Here is an 18244-nt window from a genome sequence, read left to right as displayed (position 1 = left end):
TTTTGTATAAATTGTGGCCTTACTGTTTTGTCTTACCACTAGCTTAATCAGTGTTAAATTGTGACAGTGGAACATAATATGTCAGGATCTGACATTTTTTTGATAAGTTAATTTTCTGAAATTTTCGGCAAAGTAATACGATGGCCTCTATTTACTAAAAGTCTTGCGGACCTGATCCGACAGTGCGGATCAGGTCCACAAGACCTTGCAGAATGCGGAGAGCAATACACTCTCCGTATTCAGCATTGCACCAGCAGCTCCCAAGAGCTGCTGGTGCAACGCCGCCCCCTGCAGACTCGCGGCCAATCGGCCGCCAGCAGGGAGGTGTCAATCAACCCGATCGTACTCGATCGGGTTGATTTCCGGCAATGTCTGTCCTCCTGCTCATTGCAGGCGGACAGCGTTTGTGACCGCTGCTTCATAATTGCTGTTTCTGGCGAGTATGAAGACTCGCTAGAAACAGGGGTCATCAAGCTCCATACGGAGCTTGTTAAATAGAGGCCATTGTCTTTTTTGCATGCTAATGATTGGATGTATTATATTTGTTGTTAGTATACCACTTCTATAATTCCCTTTTTTGCACAACTAAACAGTGACTGCTGAACCTTATTAATCTATGGAGTTGTTTGCATAATAACATTTGGTTCTTACTTTTTATATTTGCATGTAGCTTGCAAACGTGAGAAATTATTGTGAATTGCACTGCATACTGCTATAATATTTGAAGAGCATATGCTATTTTATAAAAGTCATGTTATTGCATACTAACATTCTATTAAAAGGCATAGGAACTAAAACATTGTTTTAGTTCTGAATCCTGTGTGTTTTGTTGCAGTGAACATATATGTATAGCACTATATTCATTTCATGTTGCAAAGCATTGACTGTCTGTTTGTTTGGGAAGTTTAAAGATTAATAGCTATATGTAGCTGTTCATTAAACATACAGCCATTCTGCCATGGATATATAATAACACTACTATACATGTTGAAAAGGTTTACTAAAGCCATTGAAATTGGTTTTTGAAACTAACCTGGAACACCCACTCATAGGAACACATTGCTCACTGTCTGATAAGGACAACAACATGCACCACATTAAAGAAATGTCTGTTTTCAGTACAGGAACATTTTTTTATTAGTCTCTTTTTTTTAGCTGCAACAGAACAAAATGACTTTATAGTCCATTTGATAACATATGATACAGCCAGTGTTTTTCTAGCTCTACATTAATAGTTATAAAGGTAGCATTTCACTCAGATAGCTCTGACTAATAATAGTGTGTTTATATCATATCATCATACAGAAAACTGCTTCTGTGCATTGCAATAGTTTATTAGCTGCTATGTCTATGCTCTCTTTTTCCAGGAGCAACAGACATCCCCCCATCTTCCCCCATTAGTAGAAGGTCAGCTTCGTTGCTTCCTCCAGGTGACAGTCAGTAAAATCCTCTGGACTATCCCCAAGCCCCCCACCTCTGTGCTTGTACTTATTTTGTCACTATTTTAACAACTAATGAAACTTTTAAAAATACATGTTATTATCCGACTAATCTGTTCTGTGAATGCATCATTCTATCTAGCATTTATTTAGTGTTTAATGTCCCTTTAAAGGGACAGTAATAGTAAATAATTTACCTTAAAGGGACAGTAAAGTAAAATTTTAAAATTTAACAATTCAGATAGGGTATGCAATTTTAAACAACTTTCCTTATTACTTCTATTATCAAATTTGATTTGTTCTCTTGGTATCCTTAGTTGAAGACTAAAGCCAGTTAGGAGCTTATGAGTGTGCATGAATATATAGCAGTCTATGGCAGCAGTATGTATGTAATGGGGGATTGCCTTTTTGCAGCCACAAACAAGGATCAAGGCTTAACTGCATCTAGATCTGGGAATTTTAGAATATTCACTGATATAAATAAAATCCCTGGCAGTGAGAAGGTTAATTATATTGCATGGCATTATGGGACAACTGCACATTCTTCTTGCTGCATGCATCCTATGGGAAAAGGCAAGTTCTCAATGTATACTTTAAGGGGTTCTCATTGGGTAAGCTTGGCACATCATCAGGTCTGTGGTCATTGTGGCCCAGAGGGGTGTGGCCCCCGCTGTGGCAGGCGTCCCTTGTTTTTCCTGGAGGAAATCCCGCTCTGAACACGATTTCCTACACTATAAGTTAATTCTTTATTCTTACTCCTCTGCCCTTCACTTAGCCAAGCAAAACTACTTCTCTTCTCTCATATCTTCTCACTCCTCAAACCCTAAACGTCTCTTCTCCACTTTCAACACTCTCCTCTATCCACCTGCACCACCACCCTCATCTGACTTTAGTGCTCAAGACTTGGCAGATTACTTTTTCAACAAAACACTTACCATCAGAAGCAACATCCCACCACAAGACTGCAACCTTTCAACTGCGCCCCGGTCACCCCCTCCAACACTCTCAGTACCTTCCCCCCAACCACTGAGAATGAAGTGAGTTCCCTAATATCTTCCTCACACCTCACTACATGACCCCTTGACCCTATCCCTTCACATCTAATACCCTCTCTGTCCTCTAATCTCACCCCAGCTCTTACTCACATATTCAACTGATCCCTTACTACTGGTTCATTTCCATCATCCTTCAAACATGCAAAGGTCACCCCCATCCTCAAAAAACCCTCCCTCAACCCCAATTCTCCTGCAAACTACCGCCCCATATCACTACTTCCGCTAGCTTCTAAAGTCCTGGAAAAAATAGTTTTCAATCGCCTAACACACTTCCTATCCTCCAACTCACTGCTTGACCCCCTGCAATCTGGCTTCCGTCCCCAACACTCAACTGAGACTGCCCTCACCAGGGTTACTAACGATCTTCTTTCTGCTAAAAACAATGGCCACTATTCTATACTTATCTTACTTGACCTGTCTGCTGCCTTTGACACTGTTGACCATCCCCTCCTCTTACGGACTCTCAGCTCCCTTGGGCTCTGTGACATTGCCCTCTCCTGGATCCACTCTTATCTCTCAAATAGGTCCTTTTCTGTCTCATTTGATGGTGACTCATCCTCTCCACTGCCTCTGTCTGTTGGAGTACCTCAAGGCTCTGTTCTAGGCCCTCTACTCTTCTCTATTTATACTTCCTCGCTGGGTCAACTTATTAGTAGCTATGGCTTCAACTATCACCTCTATGCTGATGACACTCAGATCTACCTATCCACTCCTGCACTCTCTCCGTCTGTCCTTTCCTACATCAGCAGCTGCTTATCTGGAATTTCTTCCTGGATGGCCTCTCACCACCTAAAAATCAACATGCCCAAGACTGAGCTTCTTCTAATCACCCCAACTAATTCTACTCCAGTTTCTAACTTTACTATCACTGTCAGTGACACCACTATCTCCCCATCACCCCAAGTCCGCTGCCTTGGAGTTACACTCGACTCCAATCTGTCTTTCATACCCCACATCCAATCGCTCTCTTCATCCTGTCGCAACCACCTGCGCAATATCTCCAAAATTCGTCCTTTTCTGAGTGCTGAAACTACTAAACAGGTAATCCATTCCCTAGTAATTTCCCGGTTTGACTACTGTAACAACCTACTAACTGGCCTTCCTCTCTCCCGCCTCTCCCCCCTCAATCCATCCTAAATGCCTCTGCTAGGCTAATCCACTTCTCCCGACGCTCTGTATCTGCCGCACCCCTCTGTGAGTCCCTTTACTGGCTCCCCATTCACAGCAGAATTAAATTCAAAATTCTCACTTTGACCTACAAAGCCCTTACCAATGCAGCCCCCCCATACCTGTCCTCACTCATCAACAAATATACTCCAGCCCGTCCCCTAAGATCCAACAACGATCTACTCCTTGCCTCTTCTACCATCACCTCCTCTCATGCTAGACTACAGGACTTCTCTTGTGCGGCACCAACCCTCTGGAACGCACTTCCTCGTGCTGTCAGACTTTCCCCCAACCTCTCCTCCTTTAAACGCTCCCTAAAGACCTTCTTGTTCAGGGAAGCCTATAACCAAATCAGTAGCTAATGAATTCCACTTGCCTAATAGTTGCCCTCATCTAACTTCACACTAACATCATTCCCACCTTTGCAGTCCCCACCTCCTGTTTCTCACCCTCCTACCCATTTAGATTGTAAGTTCCCACGGGAACAGGGCTCCCAATTCCTCCTGTATTTGTTTGTTAAATTTTGTCTGGTGTCCCATATTGTACTGTTCTTTTATCTTTGTTACCTATGAACAGCGCTGCGGAATCTGTTGGCGCTTTATAAATAAAGAATAATAATAATAATATATTGAAAGTGGCAACCCTAAATATAGTTCAGCAACTAAGCACTGCATTGCTAAAGAGGCGTTATATATATTTATTATTAGTGGAATTTACTTTTGCTTTCCAATGACAATAACCTCTGCTATGGCCAGAGAGATTTATAAATCAGCTGCTGCACTGACCCCCCATGGGTAGAATATTGTGAGGTCAAGGTTAAATAGTATATGCTCCAGCCCCTCTGGAGATAGTATACAACTATTTTTCATAAAAAAATTAACTTACACTGTACATAATTCAACTTTTATTTTTTATTTTAATTTGTCAGATTTAGTTTAAAAATGAAACAATCTAAAAACAGGTCATTTCATTTTTGCTTTACACAGAATGTCTCTTTAAGGCAGCCAACATTTTTGTTTCTTGGCTGCAAAGTGTATTGTTGTATGTTCTTTACATTTACTAAAACATAACTAAAACGAGAACAAGTCGTTTACACAGCAGATCACACACGGTCCTAGCTCCAGCTGCCGTGGTTAAATCATAGTTGTCCTTGAGCAGCTCATTCATTTCCTCCTTTCTAGTTAGGTATTTGCTGTGTAGTGTGTGTGCTGATCTTAACCTCGTGGGTTAGCAGTCTAGAAACCATGGCGCTGACAGCAAGCTCTCTGCAGCCAGTCTCCCACATCCTCTTTGATATGGACGGCCTCCTGCTCGGTGTGTACAAAGCATTTTTACTATCCTTACTGTCATGTCATGCACTGCAGAGGAGATCATTCATTGCTGTCATTGCTAAGGGATCATTTCTCTGCAGTGGGCGTGTGTGTTACAGCCATAAAGGCAGCAACATCTGACACGTCTTTTTATGCTAATGTTTATACCTTTGTTTTTGGGACTACGTGAATCTTTAATCAGTTTCTTTCCTAGGGGAAATTGCACGATCAGAGTACTGTAATCCTTGCATCAGAGCCTGTCACAAGGGACCTGTGTGCAAACAACAGTAATGCAAATTATATTAGAATGTAGTTTTTAATTTAACGTGTTAAAAGTCAGCACATCTTTATGAAAAAAAATATTTTTAGTGCACATTTAACAAGCAAAATGGCCACAGACCTTATCAGTAAGGTACTCCTGCTGGTGCTTTTACAGTCTTACCAGTACCGTAGTATCTGTTGTATAGGATCATCATCACCGTAATACATGGTGCTTAGGAGCACTGGGCTAGCAAGTTGAATTTAGCCTTATGTAAGCCTTTTTTTTAGAATAAATGGTAAAAGCCCGTGTGTCTCAGTCTGTCTCTATGTCTTAGTCTCTATGTCTTAGTCTCTCTCTTTCTCTCTCTCTTTCTTCATTCTATTGGTATCTTTATTTGAAAAAGCAAGAATGTAAGCTTAGGAGCTGGCCCATTCTTGGCTCAGTGCTTGCTGATTGGTGTCTAAATGTAGCCACCAATCAGCAAACACTACCCAGTTGGTTCAGCTCCTAAGCTTACATTCTTGCTTTTTCAGATAAAGATACCAAGAGAACAAAGGAAATTGGATAATAGGAGTAAATTAGAAAGTTGCTTTAAATTGCATGCTCTATCTGAATAAAGAAAGTTTTTAATTATGACTAGACTATTCCTTTAACTTAACTTAGCATAGGGATGTGGGAAACTGTGAGGCTCAGGCATTTTTAGCTAGATATAACAAATAAGTATATGTTAAAAATATTTATTTATTATACATGCTATCCTAACCCACAAAAAAATCATAGTGCATGAAGATCACAAATTATAATATTCCCTCTATACAGCTAAATGTATAATATGTACAGCTTTTTTAGTGTGTAAAAATAAGTCCCAGAAAATACAATATACACTTGTTTTTTAATGAGACTATCTATGTAAATAAGGCTTGAGTTCCTAAATTAGCTTTTTATTTTCCTTCAAAAAGTACCAAGTGAAAAACCTTAAAGGAGCATTGCACTGTATTTTTCCTCCTTTTATGTGTTCCTAAAGATCCATTTAAATGTATTGGTGATGACACCTTTAGATTTATTCTAGTAACTGAAAATCATAATTTCAGTAATTATGTAGTATCCTATATGTATAGAAAGATATGATAAGGAGGTCTGCTTGTCTTTCAGGCTTAGCCCATTTCAGTGAAGATGTTCTTAAAGGGACAGTGGAGCCACATTTTTTTCTTTCTAATTTACTCCTATTATTATTTTTTCTTCGTTCCCTTGCTATCTTTATTTGAAAAAGAAGGCATCTAAGCTTTTTTATTAGTTCAGGACTCTGGACAGCACTTTTTATTGGTGGATGAATTTATCCACCAATCAGCAAGAACAACCCAGTTTTTTCACCAAAAATGGGCCGGCATTTAACTTACATTCTTGCATTTCAAATAAATATAGCATGAGAATGAAGAAAATTTGATAATAGGAGTAAATTAGAAAGTTGCTTAAAATTTCATGCTATATCTGAATCACGAAAGAACAAATTTGGGTTCAGTGTCCCTTTAAGAATAATGGGTTTAGTTTTTTTGTATTTAAAACATAAATATAAGCCTAAAAGAGCAATTTCTCATTTAATACTTTGCAGCTTTTATTACAAGTCATTTAAAACTCAATAAGTGAAACCAATTTCCCCCTCTCATTGTCAATCTCTTCAGCCATATTGATTTATGTGTGTTTATTTGTATGTGTAAAACCCTTAAAAGAGGATCCTAATCAATTGGAAAACTACTGAAATGATTTACTTTTTATGAAGTTGTAGCGCTTACCAGTCTTAAACGAACTGCTGAATTTCAAATAGTTTTATTATTATAATTGTATTTCCAAAGTTATAAACAACTGTGTATCAGGATCTATAACAAGTCTGGCTTAGTAGTAAAGGAACATTAAAGTACAAATGACATCAGTGATTTAACTCTGGTGGCTTTCTGCACTCACAGCCTGTGGTTGTTGCTGCTATCCTGCCTTAAACCCTAAATGGTAACTACATTTCCTATCATGGCCTGGATTCTGATATGAAAGATGGCCCATGCAGTTAATAGCACTTGTAGTTCACATGCAAGATTCATAGTGTGATGGCAGCAGACACAAGGTGCAAATGTGACCTTTAACATCACCTGGCTCTTCCAATGGAAGGTAGGTTAATAGAGGAACATCAGGGTTTACAATCATAAACTGAAATTGCCATTTATTTAACCCCTTAATGACCGAGGACGTGCAGGGTACGTCCTCAGAAAAAAGGCAGTTAATGCCTGAGAACGTACCCTGCACGTCCTCGGTGTGGAAAGCAGCTGGAAGCGATCCTGCTCGCTTCCAGCTGCTTTCCGGTTATTGCAGTGATGCCTCGATATGGAGGCATCCTGCAATAACCTTCTACGGCCATCCGTTGCAGAGAGAGCCACTCTGTGGCCCTCTCTGCACCAGACATCGATGGCCGGTATCGTTGGTGGGTGGGAGCCGGTGTGGGAGGTGGGTGGCGGCCATCGATGGCCCTGGTCATGTGGAGGGGGGCGGGATCGTGGGCGGGGGAGTCCGGGGGCGCGCGGGCGCGCGCACGTGCACGAGGGGGCGGGGGCGGGCGCGTGCACGGGGAGGGAGCGGGTGGGAACCGCTACACTACAGAAAAATGTGTCCCAAAACAAAATAAAAGTGGGACCTAGTATGTAAAAAAAAAAACTTTAGGTGTCATTTATGTGGTGGGGGTTGGTCCGTGGGGGGGGAAGCTACACTACAGAAAAAGATAAAAAAAAATAAACATTTGTTTGTGTGCAAACTGGGTACTGGCAGACAGCTGCCAGTACCCAAGATGGCCCCCAATAAGGCAGAGGGGGAGGCTTAGAGAGCTGTTTTGGGGGGATCAGGGAGGTTGGGGGCTAAGGGGGGATCCTAAACACAGCATATGTAAATATGCTTTTTTTTTTCTTTAAAAAAAAAAAAAAAAAAAACTTATTTCAGTACTGGCAGACTTTCTGCCAGTACTTAAGATGGCGGGGACAATTGTGGGGTGGGGGAGGGAAGGGAGCTGTTTGGGAGGGATCAGGGGGTGGGATGTGTCAGGTGGGAGGCTGATATCTACACTAAAGCTAAAATTAACCCTGCAAGCTCCCTACAAACTACTTAATTAACCCCTTCACTGCTAGCCATAATACACGTGTGATGCGCAGCAGCATTTAGCGACTTTCTAATTACCAAAAAGCAACGCCAAAGTCATATATGTCTGCTATTTCTGAACAAAGGACATCCCAGAGAAGCATTTACAACCATTTGTGCCATAATTGCACAAGCTGTTTGTAAATAATTTCAGTGAGAAACCTAAAATTGTGAAAAAATTAACGGTTTTTTTTTAATTTGATCGCATTTGGCGGTGAAATGGTGGCATGAAATATACCAAAATGGGCCTAGATCAATACTTGGGGTTGTCTACTACACTAAAGCTAAAATTAACCCTAGAAGCTCCCTACATGCTCCCTAATTAACCCCTTCACTGCTGGGCATAATACACGTATTGTGCGCAGTGGCATTTAGCAGCCTTCTAATTACCAAAAAGCAAAGCCAAAGCCATATATGTCTGCTATTTCTGAACAAAGGGGATCCCAGAGAAGCATTTACAACCATTTATGCTATAATTGCATAAGTTGTTTGTAAATAATTTCAGTGAGAAACCTAAAGTTTGTGAAAAAATTTGTGAAAAAGTGAACAATTTTTTTTATTTGATCGCATTTGGCGGTGAAATGGTGGCATGAAATATACCAAAATGGGCCTAGATCAATACTTTGGGATGTCTTCTAAAAAAAAATATATACATGTCAATGGATATTCAGGGTTTCCTGAAAGATATCAGTGTCCCAATGTAACTAGCACTCATTTTGAAAAAAAGTGGTTTGGAAATAGCAAAGTGCTACTTGTATTTATGGACCTATAACTTGCAAAAAAAGCAAAGAACATGTAAACATTGGGTATTTCTAAACTCAGAACAAAATTTAGAAACTATTTAGCATGGGATTTTTTTGGTGGTTGTAGATGTGTAACAGATTTTGGGGGTCAAAGTTAGAAAAAGTGTGTTTTTTTCCATTTTTTTCTCATATTTTATAAAAAAAATTAGAGTAAATTATAAGATATGATGAAAATAATGGTATCTTTAGAAAGTCCATTTAATGGCGAGAAAAACGGTATATAATATGTGTGGGTACAGTAAATGAGTAAGAGGAAAATTACAGCTAAACACAAACACCGCAAAAATGTAAAAATAGCCTTGGTCCCAAACGGACAGAAAATGGAAAAGTGCTGCGGTCATTAAGGGGTTAATCTCCATAGCAATCAGATGCTTAGAATTGTTGAGTCCTATCTTAAAGGGAAACGAAACCCAATTTTTTTCTATCGTGATTTAGATAGGGCATGCAATTTTTAACAACTTTCTAATTAACTTCTATTATCTAATTTGCTTCATTCTCTTGATATCCTTTGTTGAAAAGCATATCTAAATAGGCTCAGTAGCTGCTGATTGGTGGCTGCACATATATGCCTTGTGTGATTGGCTCACCCATGCACATTGCTATTTATTCAACAAAGGATATCTGAATAGTGATGTCGCGAACCTAAAAATTTCGGTTTGCAAACGGCGGACTCGAACTTCCGCAACTGTTCGCGAACCGCCATTGACTTCAATAGGCAGAAGAACTTTAAAACACACAGGGACTCTTTCTGGCCACAATAGTGATGGAAAAGTTGTTTCAAGGGGACTAACACGTGGACTGTGGCATGCCGGAGGGGGATCCATGGCAAAACTCCCATGGAAAATTACATAGTTGATGCAGAGTCTGGTTTTAAGCCATAAAGGGCATAAATCACCTAACATTCCTAAATTGTTTGGAATAATGTGCTTTAAAACATCAGGTAAGATGTTGTATCGATCAGGTAGTGTAAGGGTTACGCCCGCTTCACAGTGACAGACCAAACTCCCTGTGTAACGCACCGCAAACAACCGCAAACAGTCCATTTGCACAACCACGAGATGGATAGATTTGATAGATAGATACATAGATTACATAGATCAATAGATGCAATATACATTTGATAGATACATAGATTACATAGATCAATAGATGCAATATACATAGATTACATAGATCAATAGATGCAATATACATTTGATAGACACATAGATTACATAGATCAATAGATGCAATATACATTTGATAGATACATAGATTACATAGATCAATAGATGCAATATACATTTGATAGATACAAATTACATAGATCAATAGATGCAATATACATTTGATAGATACGAATTATATAGATCAATAGATGCAATATACATTTGATAGATACGAATTACATAGATCAATAGATGCAATATACATTTGATAGATACGAATTACATAGATCAATAGATGCAATATACATTTGATAGATACGAATTACATAGATCAATAGATGCAATATACATTTGATAGATACGAATTACATAGATCAATAGATGCAATATACATTTGATAGATACGAATTACATAGATCAATAGATGCAATATACATTTGATAGATACGAATTACATAGATCAATAGATGCAATATACATTTGATAGATACAAATTACATAGATCAATAGATGCAATATACATTTGATAGATACGATTGATAGTTAGATAGATTTGATAGATAAAGAGATAGATTTGATAGATATATAATTTCACAGACAGAGAATTACAAGACGTGCGGTCTGAGACCCATGGTAAGGTTCCCAGAGGCAGTTGCGGCGCCAGGGGACGTGTATATGGCATTAATTTTAGGAACCGGGAGATGGAAAAAGGTGCTTGGTCGGTCCTCCTACTTCAAATTTGGCCAAAACACAAGTGGCTGTCACAAAACAGTCCGGCCACAAGATAGATAGATTTGATAGATAGATACAGTATCTCGGTAAGACAACTTGGGTTCAGGAACAGGCCGAGCATACGCCAGTATCTCGGTAAGACAACTTGGGTTCAGGAACAGGCCGAGCATACGCCAGTATCTCGGTAAGACAACTTTGCTTCAGGAAGACAAATGTCACAGTAGAGTTGCTTAGACTCAGCAAGCAGATAAACAAACAGTTCTTACAGCAGTGGAGTTTAGTACCAACAGCCAAGGAAGTATACAGGTACTCACAGCAGAGGTACTTGGCTTCAGGATAAACAGATGTCACAGTATAGTTGCTTAGACTCAGCAAGCGGATTAACATACAGTTCTTACAGCAGTGGAGTTTAGTACCAACAGCCAAGGAAGTATACAGGTACTCACAGCAGAGGTACTTGGCTTCAGGATAAACAGATGTCACAGTATAGTTGCTTAGACTCAGCAGGCAGATTAACATACAGTTCTTACAGCAGTGGAGTTTAGTACCAACAGCCAAGGAAGTATACCGGTACTCACAGCAAAGGTACTTGGCTTCAGTATAAACAGATGTCACAGTATAGTTGCTTAGACTCAGCAGCCAGTTAAGCTTACAGTTCTCACAGCATGGTGATAGACACAGTAGCCAAGTAAGCATACAGGATACAAATGAATTGTCAGAATACAAGCCAAGGGTCAGTAGCCAGTAAAGCAGCCCAATCTTTCATAAAGCAAAAAGGGGAATCCAGAAGAATGGTCAATCAGCAAGCCGAGTTCAGATGCCAGGGATCCAACAACAAAACAGGAATTCATGAAACAGAAGCAGCTCATCTCATCAGGCCTTTTTTACTTGAATGTATCGCCCAATGTCAGTCCCTTTGGGATCCATCCCTCATTCATTTTAATAAAGGTGAGATAATCAAGACTTTTTTGACCTAAGCGACTTCGCTTCTCAGTGACAATACCTCCTGCTGCACTGAAGGTCCTTTCTGACAGGACACTTGAAGCGGGGCAGGCCAGAAGTTCAATTGCAAATGGGATAGCTCAGGCCACAGGTCAAGCCTGCACACCCAGTAGTCAAGGGGTTCATCGCTCCTCAGAGTGTCGAGATCCGCAGTTAATGCGAGGTAGTCTGCTACCTGACGGTTGAGTCGTTCTCTGAGGCTGGATCCCGAAGGGCTGTGGCGATGCATAGGAGTTAAAAAGGTCCGCATGTCCTCCATCAACAACACGTCTGGAAAGCATCCTGTCCATGTCGGCGTGGTTGTGGGAGGAGGAGTATTACTTTCATCTCTTCCCCTGTTAGATTCCTGTTGTGCTGTGAGATCACCCTTATACGCTGTGTAAAGCATACTTTTTAATTTATTTTTGAACTGCTCCATCCTTTCCGACTTGCGGGAATTCGGTAACATTTCAGTCACTTTATGCTAATACCGGGGGTCTAGTAGCGTGGACACCCAGTATAGTTCGTTCTCCTTCAGCTTTTTTTATACGAGTGTCCCTCAACAGGCACGACATCATGAAAGACCCCATTTGCACAAGGTTGGATGCCGAGCTACTCATGTCCCGTTCCTTGTCCTCACTGATCTCACTCAAGGTATCTTCTTCCCCCCCAGCCACGTACAGCACCACGGGTACCAGATAGGTGACAACAACGAGCACCCTGGGATGCCTGTTGTGCTTGGTCTTCCTCCGCCTCCTCAAAGCCACATTCCTCCTCCTGACTCCTCTTCCTCACAATCCTCTTCCAGCGTTGCCGCTGGTCCAGCAAGCGATGCTGATAAGGCTGTTTCTGGTGGTGATGGAGACCACAACTCTTCTTCTTGACGCTCATCTACGGCCTGATCCAGCACTCTTCGCAGGGCACACTCTAGGAAGAAAACAAATGGTATGATGTCACTGATGGTGCCTTCATTGCGACTGACTAGGTTTGTCACCTCCTCAAAAGGACGCATGAGCCTACAGGCATTGCGCATGAGTGTCCAGTAACGTGGCAAAAATATCCCCAGCTCCCCAGAGGCTGTCCTAGCACCCCGGTCATACAAATACTCGTTAACAGCTTTTTCTTGTTGGAGCAGGCGGACGAACATTAGGAGTGTTGAATTCCAACGTGTCGGGCTGTCGCAAATCAAGCGCCTCACTGGCAGGTTGTTTCGCCGCTGGATATCTGACAAGTGCGCCATGGTCGCGAAGGGACTCCTGAAATGGCCACACACCTTCCTGGCCTGCTTCTGGACGTCCTGTAAGCCTGGATACTTATGCACAAAGCGTTGTACAATCAGATTACACACATGTGCCATGCACAGCACATGTGTCAACTTGCCCAATTTCAATGCCGCCACCAAATTACTTACATTGTCAGAAACAACTTTGCCAATCTCCAGTTGGTGCGGAGTCAGCCACTGATCCATCTGTGCGTTCAGGGGCGGACAGGAGTGCTGGTGCGGTGTGACTCTCTGCTTTCAGGCAAGTCAACCCCAAGACGACGTGACACTGCCGTATCCGGCATGTTGAATAGTACCTGGGGAGCTGGGGGGGTGCCGTTGATGTGGAGCAAGATGCAGCAGCAGAAGGCGACTCAGCCGAGGAAGAGGTTATGGAAGAGGATGGAGTAGGAGGAGTAGAGGAGGTAGCAGCAGGCCTGCCTGCAAGTCGTGGCGGTGTCACCAACTCCTCTGCAGAGCCACGCATTCCATGCTTGTCAGCCATCATCAGGTTTACCCAATGCGCAGTGTAGGTGATATACCTGGCCTGACCATGCTTTGCAGACCAGCTATCAGTGGTCAGATGGACCCTTGCCCCAACGCTGTGTGCCAGACATGCCATTACTTCCTTTCGCACAATCGAGTACAGGTTGGGGATTGCCTTTTGTGAAAAGAAATTTCGTCCGGGTACCTTCCACTGCGGTGTCCCAATAGATACAAATTTTTTGAACGCCTCAGACTCCACCAGCTTGTATGGTAAAAGCTGGCAGGCTAAGAGTTCAGACAAGCCAGCTGTCAGACGCCGGGCAAGGGGGTGACTTTGGGACATTGGCTTCTTACGCTCAAACATGTCCTTGACAGACACCTGACTGTGGGCAGATGACCAGGAACTGCTACGTAAGAGAGACTGAGTGGCGGATGGTTGAGAGGGGGCAAGGAGTACAGCAGTGGTTGACGTGGCTGAAGATGCTGGACCAGGAGGAGGATGGCGGGCTTTGAGTTTGTGTGGTGCTTCTACTCATGTGTTCATCCCATCGTCGTTTGTTATGTGAGATCATGAGCCTTCGCAAAGCAGTTGTACCTAGGTGGGTGTTGCACTTCCCACGACTCAGTTTCTTTTGGCACAGGTTGCAAATGGCATTGCTGTTGTCAGAGGCAGACACACAAAAAAATGCCACACTGCTGAGCTCTGTGATGACGGCATTCTGGTGGTGGCAACAGCATGTGTTGATTGGCGTGCTGTCTGGCTGACCCCGGGTGCCGATGCATGCTGTCTGACTGTGCCACTATCTCCTTGTGATGACCTACCCCTTCCTCCAACACGTCTCCTTCTCCTCCTCCTCTCTGTCTCCCCATCTGAACTTTCCCCCTCTTCTTCTTCTCTTCTAGCGGGCACCCATGTGACATCCACGGACGCATCATCATCAACCGCTTCACTTGTATCTGACAAATCAACAAAGAAAGCAGCAGCGGGTACGACATCATCTTTATCATCACACCGTACGTCCATGTCTGTAATGCTGCCTGACTGAGACGTATCACTGTTATCTACATCCTCTGTCAATGATGGTTGCGTATCATTCATTTCTTCCAACTGATGTGTCAATAACTCCTATGACAGATCAAGTGAATCGGCTGTGGTGCTAGTGTTGGTGGTGGCGGCAGGCGGGCGAGTGGCACTGGTCACTTCAGAGGTGCCCGAAGCTAATCTGGAGGTGGATGGTGTGTCAAGGTTATGAGCGGAAACTGTAGAAGATTGGGTGTCCTGTGTTATAAAGTCAACTATTTCATCAGAACTTTTCGTGTCCATGGTACGTGGCCTAACACTGGGCATTATTCTATGGCCAAAGGGAATCACGGCACCTGCGGGGTGGCCTGCCTCTGCCTGTCATTTTTTTTTTTAAATGTAGACTTACACTAATATTAAACAAAATATGAGTGGTGCCACTGGGCAAGTGGGCACAGTGACAGTATACGCTGTGAGCCTGACACAAAAAAGCAGACTGATGTTTCACAATCCAAAAAGTTTTTTTTTTTTTTTAAATGTACACTTACACTACTATTAAACAAGATATGAGTGGTGGCACTTGGCAAGTGGGCACAGTATACGCTGTGAGCCTGACACAAAAAAGCAGACTGATGTTTCACAGTCAAATTTTTTTTTTTTTAAATATTTACACTACTGTTATAAGAAATATGATTGGTGCCAAGAGTTGGCAAGTGGGCCTGGCACACACGCTGGCAGGCAGGCAGGCAGGCAGGCAACTGCAATTAGATTACACTAGCAGACTGATATTTCACAGTCAAAAATGTTTATTTTTTAAATATTTACACTACTGTTATAACAAATATCAGTGGTAGCACTAGTTGGCAAGTGGGCCTGGCACACACGCTGGCAGGCAACTGCAATTAGATTACACTAGCATACTAATGTAAAAGTTTTTTTTTTTTTTTTTTAAATTACACTAATGTTACACCAGATATGAGTGGTGGCACTGAGGAAGTAGGCACAGTATATGCTGTGAGCCTGACACACAGGCTGGCAGTGGCAGGCTGGCCTGGCAACTGAAATTAGATTACACTGGCAGACTGATGTTTCACAGTCAAAAAAGTTTTTTTTTTTTTTTAAATATTTACACTACTGTTACAACAAATATGAGTGGTGCCACTAACTTGGCAAGTGGGCCTGGCATACACGCTGGCAGGCAACTGCAATTAGAATACACTAGCAGATTGATGTTTCACAGTCAAAATTTTTTTTTTTTTAATATTTACACTACTGTTACTACAAATATCAGTGGTGCCACTAACTTGGCAAGTGGGCCTGGCACACACGCTGGCAGGCAGGCAACTTCAATTAGATTACACTAGCAGACTGATGTTTCACAGTCAAATTTAAAAAAAAAAAAAAATATTTACACTACTGTTATAACAAATATGATTGGTGTCACTAGTTGGCAAGCGGGCCTGGCACACACGCTGGCAGGCAGGCAACTGCAATTAGATTACACTAGCAGACTGATGTTTCACAGTCAAAATTTTTTTTTTTTATTAAATATTTACACTACTGTTACAAGAAATATGAGTGGTGCCACTAACTTGGCAAGTGGGCCTAGCACACACGCTGGCAAGCAGGCAATAAGATTACAATAGCAGACTGATGTTTCACAGTCAAAAAGTTTTTTTTTTTAATATTTACACTACTGTTCTAACAAATATGAGTGGTGCCACTAGTTAGCAAGTGGGCCTGGCACACACGCTGGCAGGCAGGCAACTGAAATTAGATTACACTAGCAGACTGATGTTTCACAGTCAAAATTTTATTTTTATTAAATATTTACACTACTGTTACAACAAATATGAGTGGTGCCACTAACTTGGCAAGTGGGCCTGACACACACACTGGCAGGCAACTACAATTAGATTACACTAGCAGACTGATGTTTCACAGTCAAAAAAGTTTTTTTATTTTTTAATATTTACACTACTGTTACAACAAATATGAGTGGTGCCACTAACTTGGCAAGTGGGCCTGGCACACACGCTGGCAGGCAGGCAACTGCAATTAGATTACACTAATAGACTGATGTTTTACAGTCAAAAAAGTTTTTTTTTAAAATATTTACATTACTGTTATAACAAAAATGATTGGTGGCACTTGTTGGCAAGTGGGCCTGGCACACACGCTGGCAGGCAGGCAACTGCAATTAGATTACACTAGCAGACTGATGTTTCACAGTCAAATTTTTTTTAAAAATATTTACACTACTGTTATAACAAGTATGATTGGTGGCACTAGTTGGCAAGTGGGCCTGGCACACACGCTGGCAGGCAGGCAGGCAACTGCAATTAGATTACACTAGCAGACTGATGTTTCACAGTCAATTTTTTTTTTTTTTTAAATATTTACACTACTGTTACAACAAATATGAGTGGTGCCACTAACTTGGCAAGTGGGCCTGGCACACACGCTGGCAGGCAGGCAACTGCAGTAAGATTACACTAGCAGACTGATGTTTCACAGCCAGAAAAGGTTTTTTTTTTTTAAATATTTACACTACTGTTAAAACAAATATGATTGGTGGCACTTGTTGGCAAGTGGGCCTGGCACACACGCTGGCTGGCAGGCAACTGCAATTAGATTACACTAGCAGACTGATGTTTCACAGTCAAAAAAGTTTTTTTTAAATATTTACACTACTGTTATAACAAATATGATTGGTGGCACTTGTTGGCAAGTGGGCCTGGCACACACGCTGGCAGGCAGGCAGGCAACTGCAATTAGATTACACTAGCAGACTGATGTAAAAGTTTTTTTTTTTTTTAAATTTATACTAATGTTACACCAGATATGACTGGTGGCACTGAGGAAGTAGGCACAGTATATTCTGTGAGCCTGACACACAGGCTGGCTGGCAGTGGCAGGCTGGCCTGGAAACTGAAATTAGATTACACTAGAAGACTGATGTAAAAGTTTTTTGTTTTTTTTACATTTACACTAATGTTACACCAGATATGACTAGTGGCACTGAGCAAGTAGGCACAGTATATGCTGTGAGCCTGACATACAGGCTGGCAGTGCCAGGCAGGCAACTGCTATTAGATTACAAAGAAAAAAAAACAAAAAAAAAAACGACTGATGTTCTAGCCCTGAAAAGGGCTTTTTGGGGTGCTGTCCTTACAGCAGAGATCAGATGAGTCCTTCAGGACTGTAGTGGACACTGAATACACTAGCCTAGCTATCAATTTCCCTATAAAATCAGCAGCAGTAGCACTATCCCTCCTCTCACTAAGAATGCAGGATCAGAATGAATCTAAAATGGCTGCTGCCCAGGAGCTGGGAGGGTCTGGGAGGGAGTGTCTGCTGCTGATTGGCTGAAATGTGTCTGCAGACTGTGAGATACAGGGTCAAAGT

General features: G+C 41.8%; 1 protein-coding gene across 1 annotated transcript in view; it reads left to right on the top strand.

Moving 5' to 3' along the window:
• Positions 1 to 4817: 4817 nt before the first annotated feature.
• The window catches only part of PUDP (pseudouridine 5'-phosphatase), a 572865-nt gene continuing 559438 nt past the window's right edge, over positions 4818 to 18244 (top strand). The window contains exon 1 of the mRNA XM_053706446.1: positions 4818 to 4975. Coding sequence (XP_053562421.1) covers positions 4906 to 4975 — 70 coding nt within the window. The 5' untranslated portion in view covers positions 4818 to 4905. The remainder of the gene's footprint in view (positions 4976 to 18244) is intronic.

The sequence above is a fragment of the Bombina bombina genome, chromosome 3, assembly GCF_027579735.1.
Source record: "Bombina bombina isolate aBomBom1 chromosome 3, aBomBom1.pri, whole genome shotgun sequence".
Lineage (NCBI taxonomy): Eukaryota > Metazoa > Chordata > Amphibia > Anura > Bombinatoridae > Bombina > Bombina bombina.
This window is presented reverse-complemented; position numbering and strand designations above follow the sequence as displayed.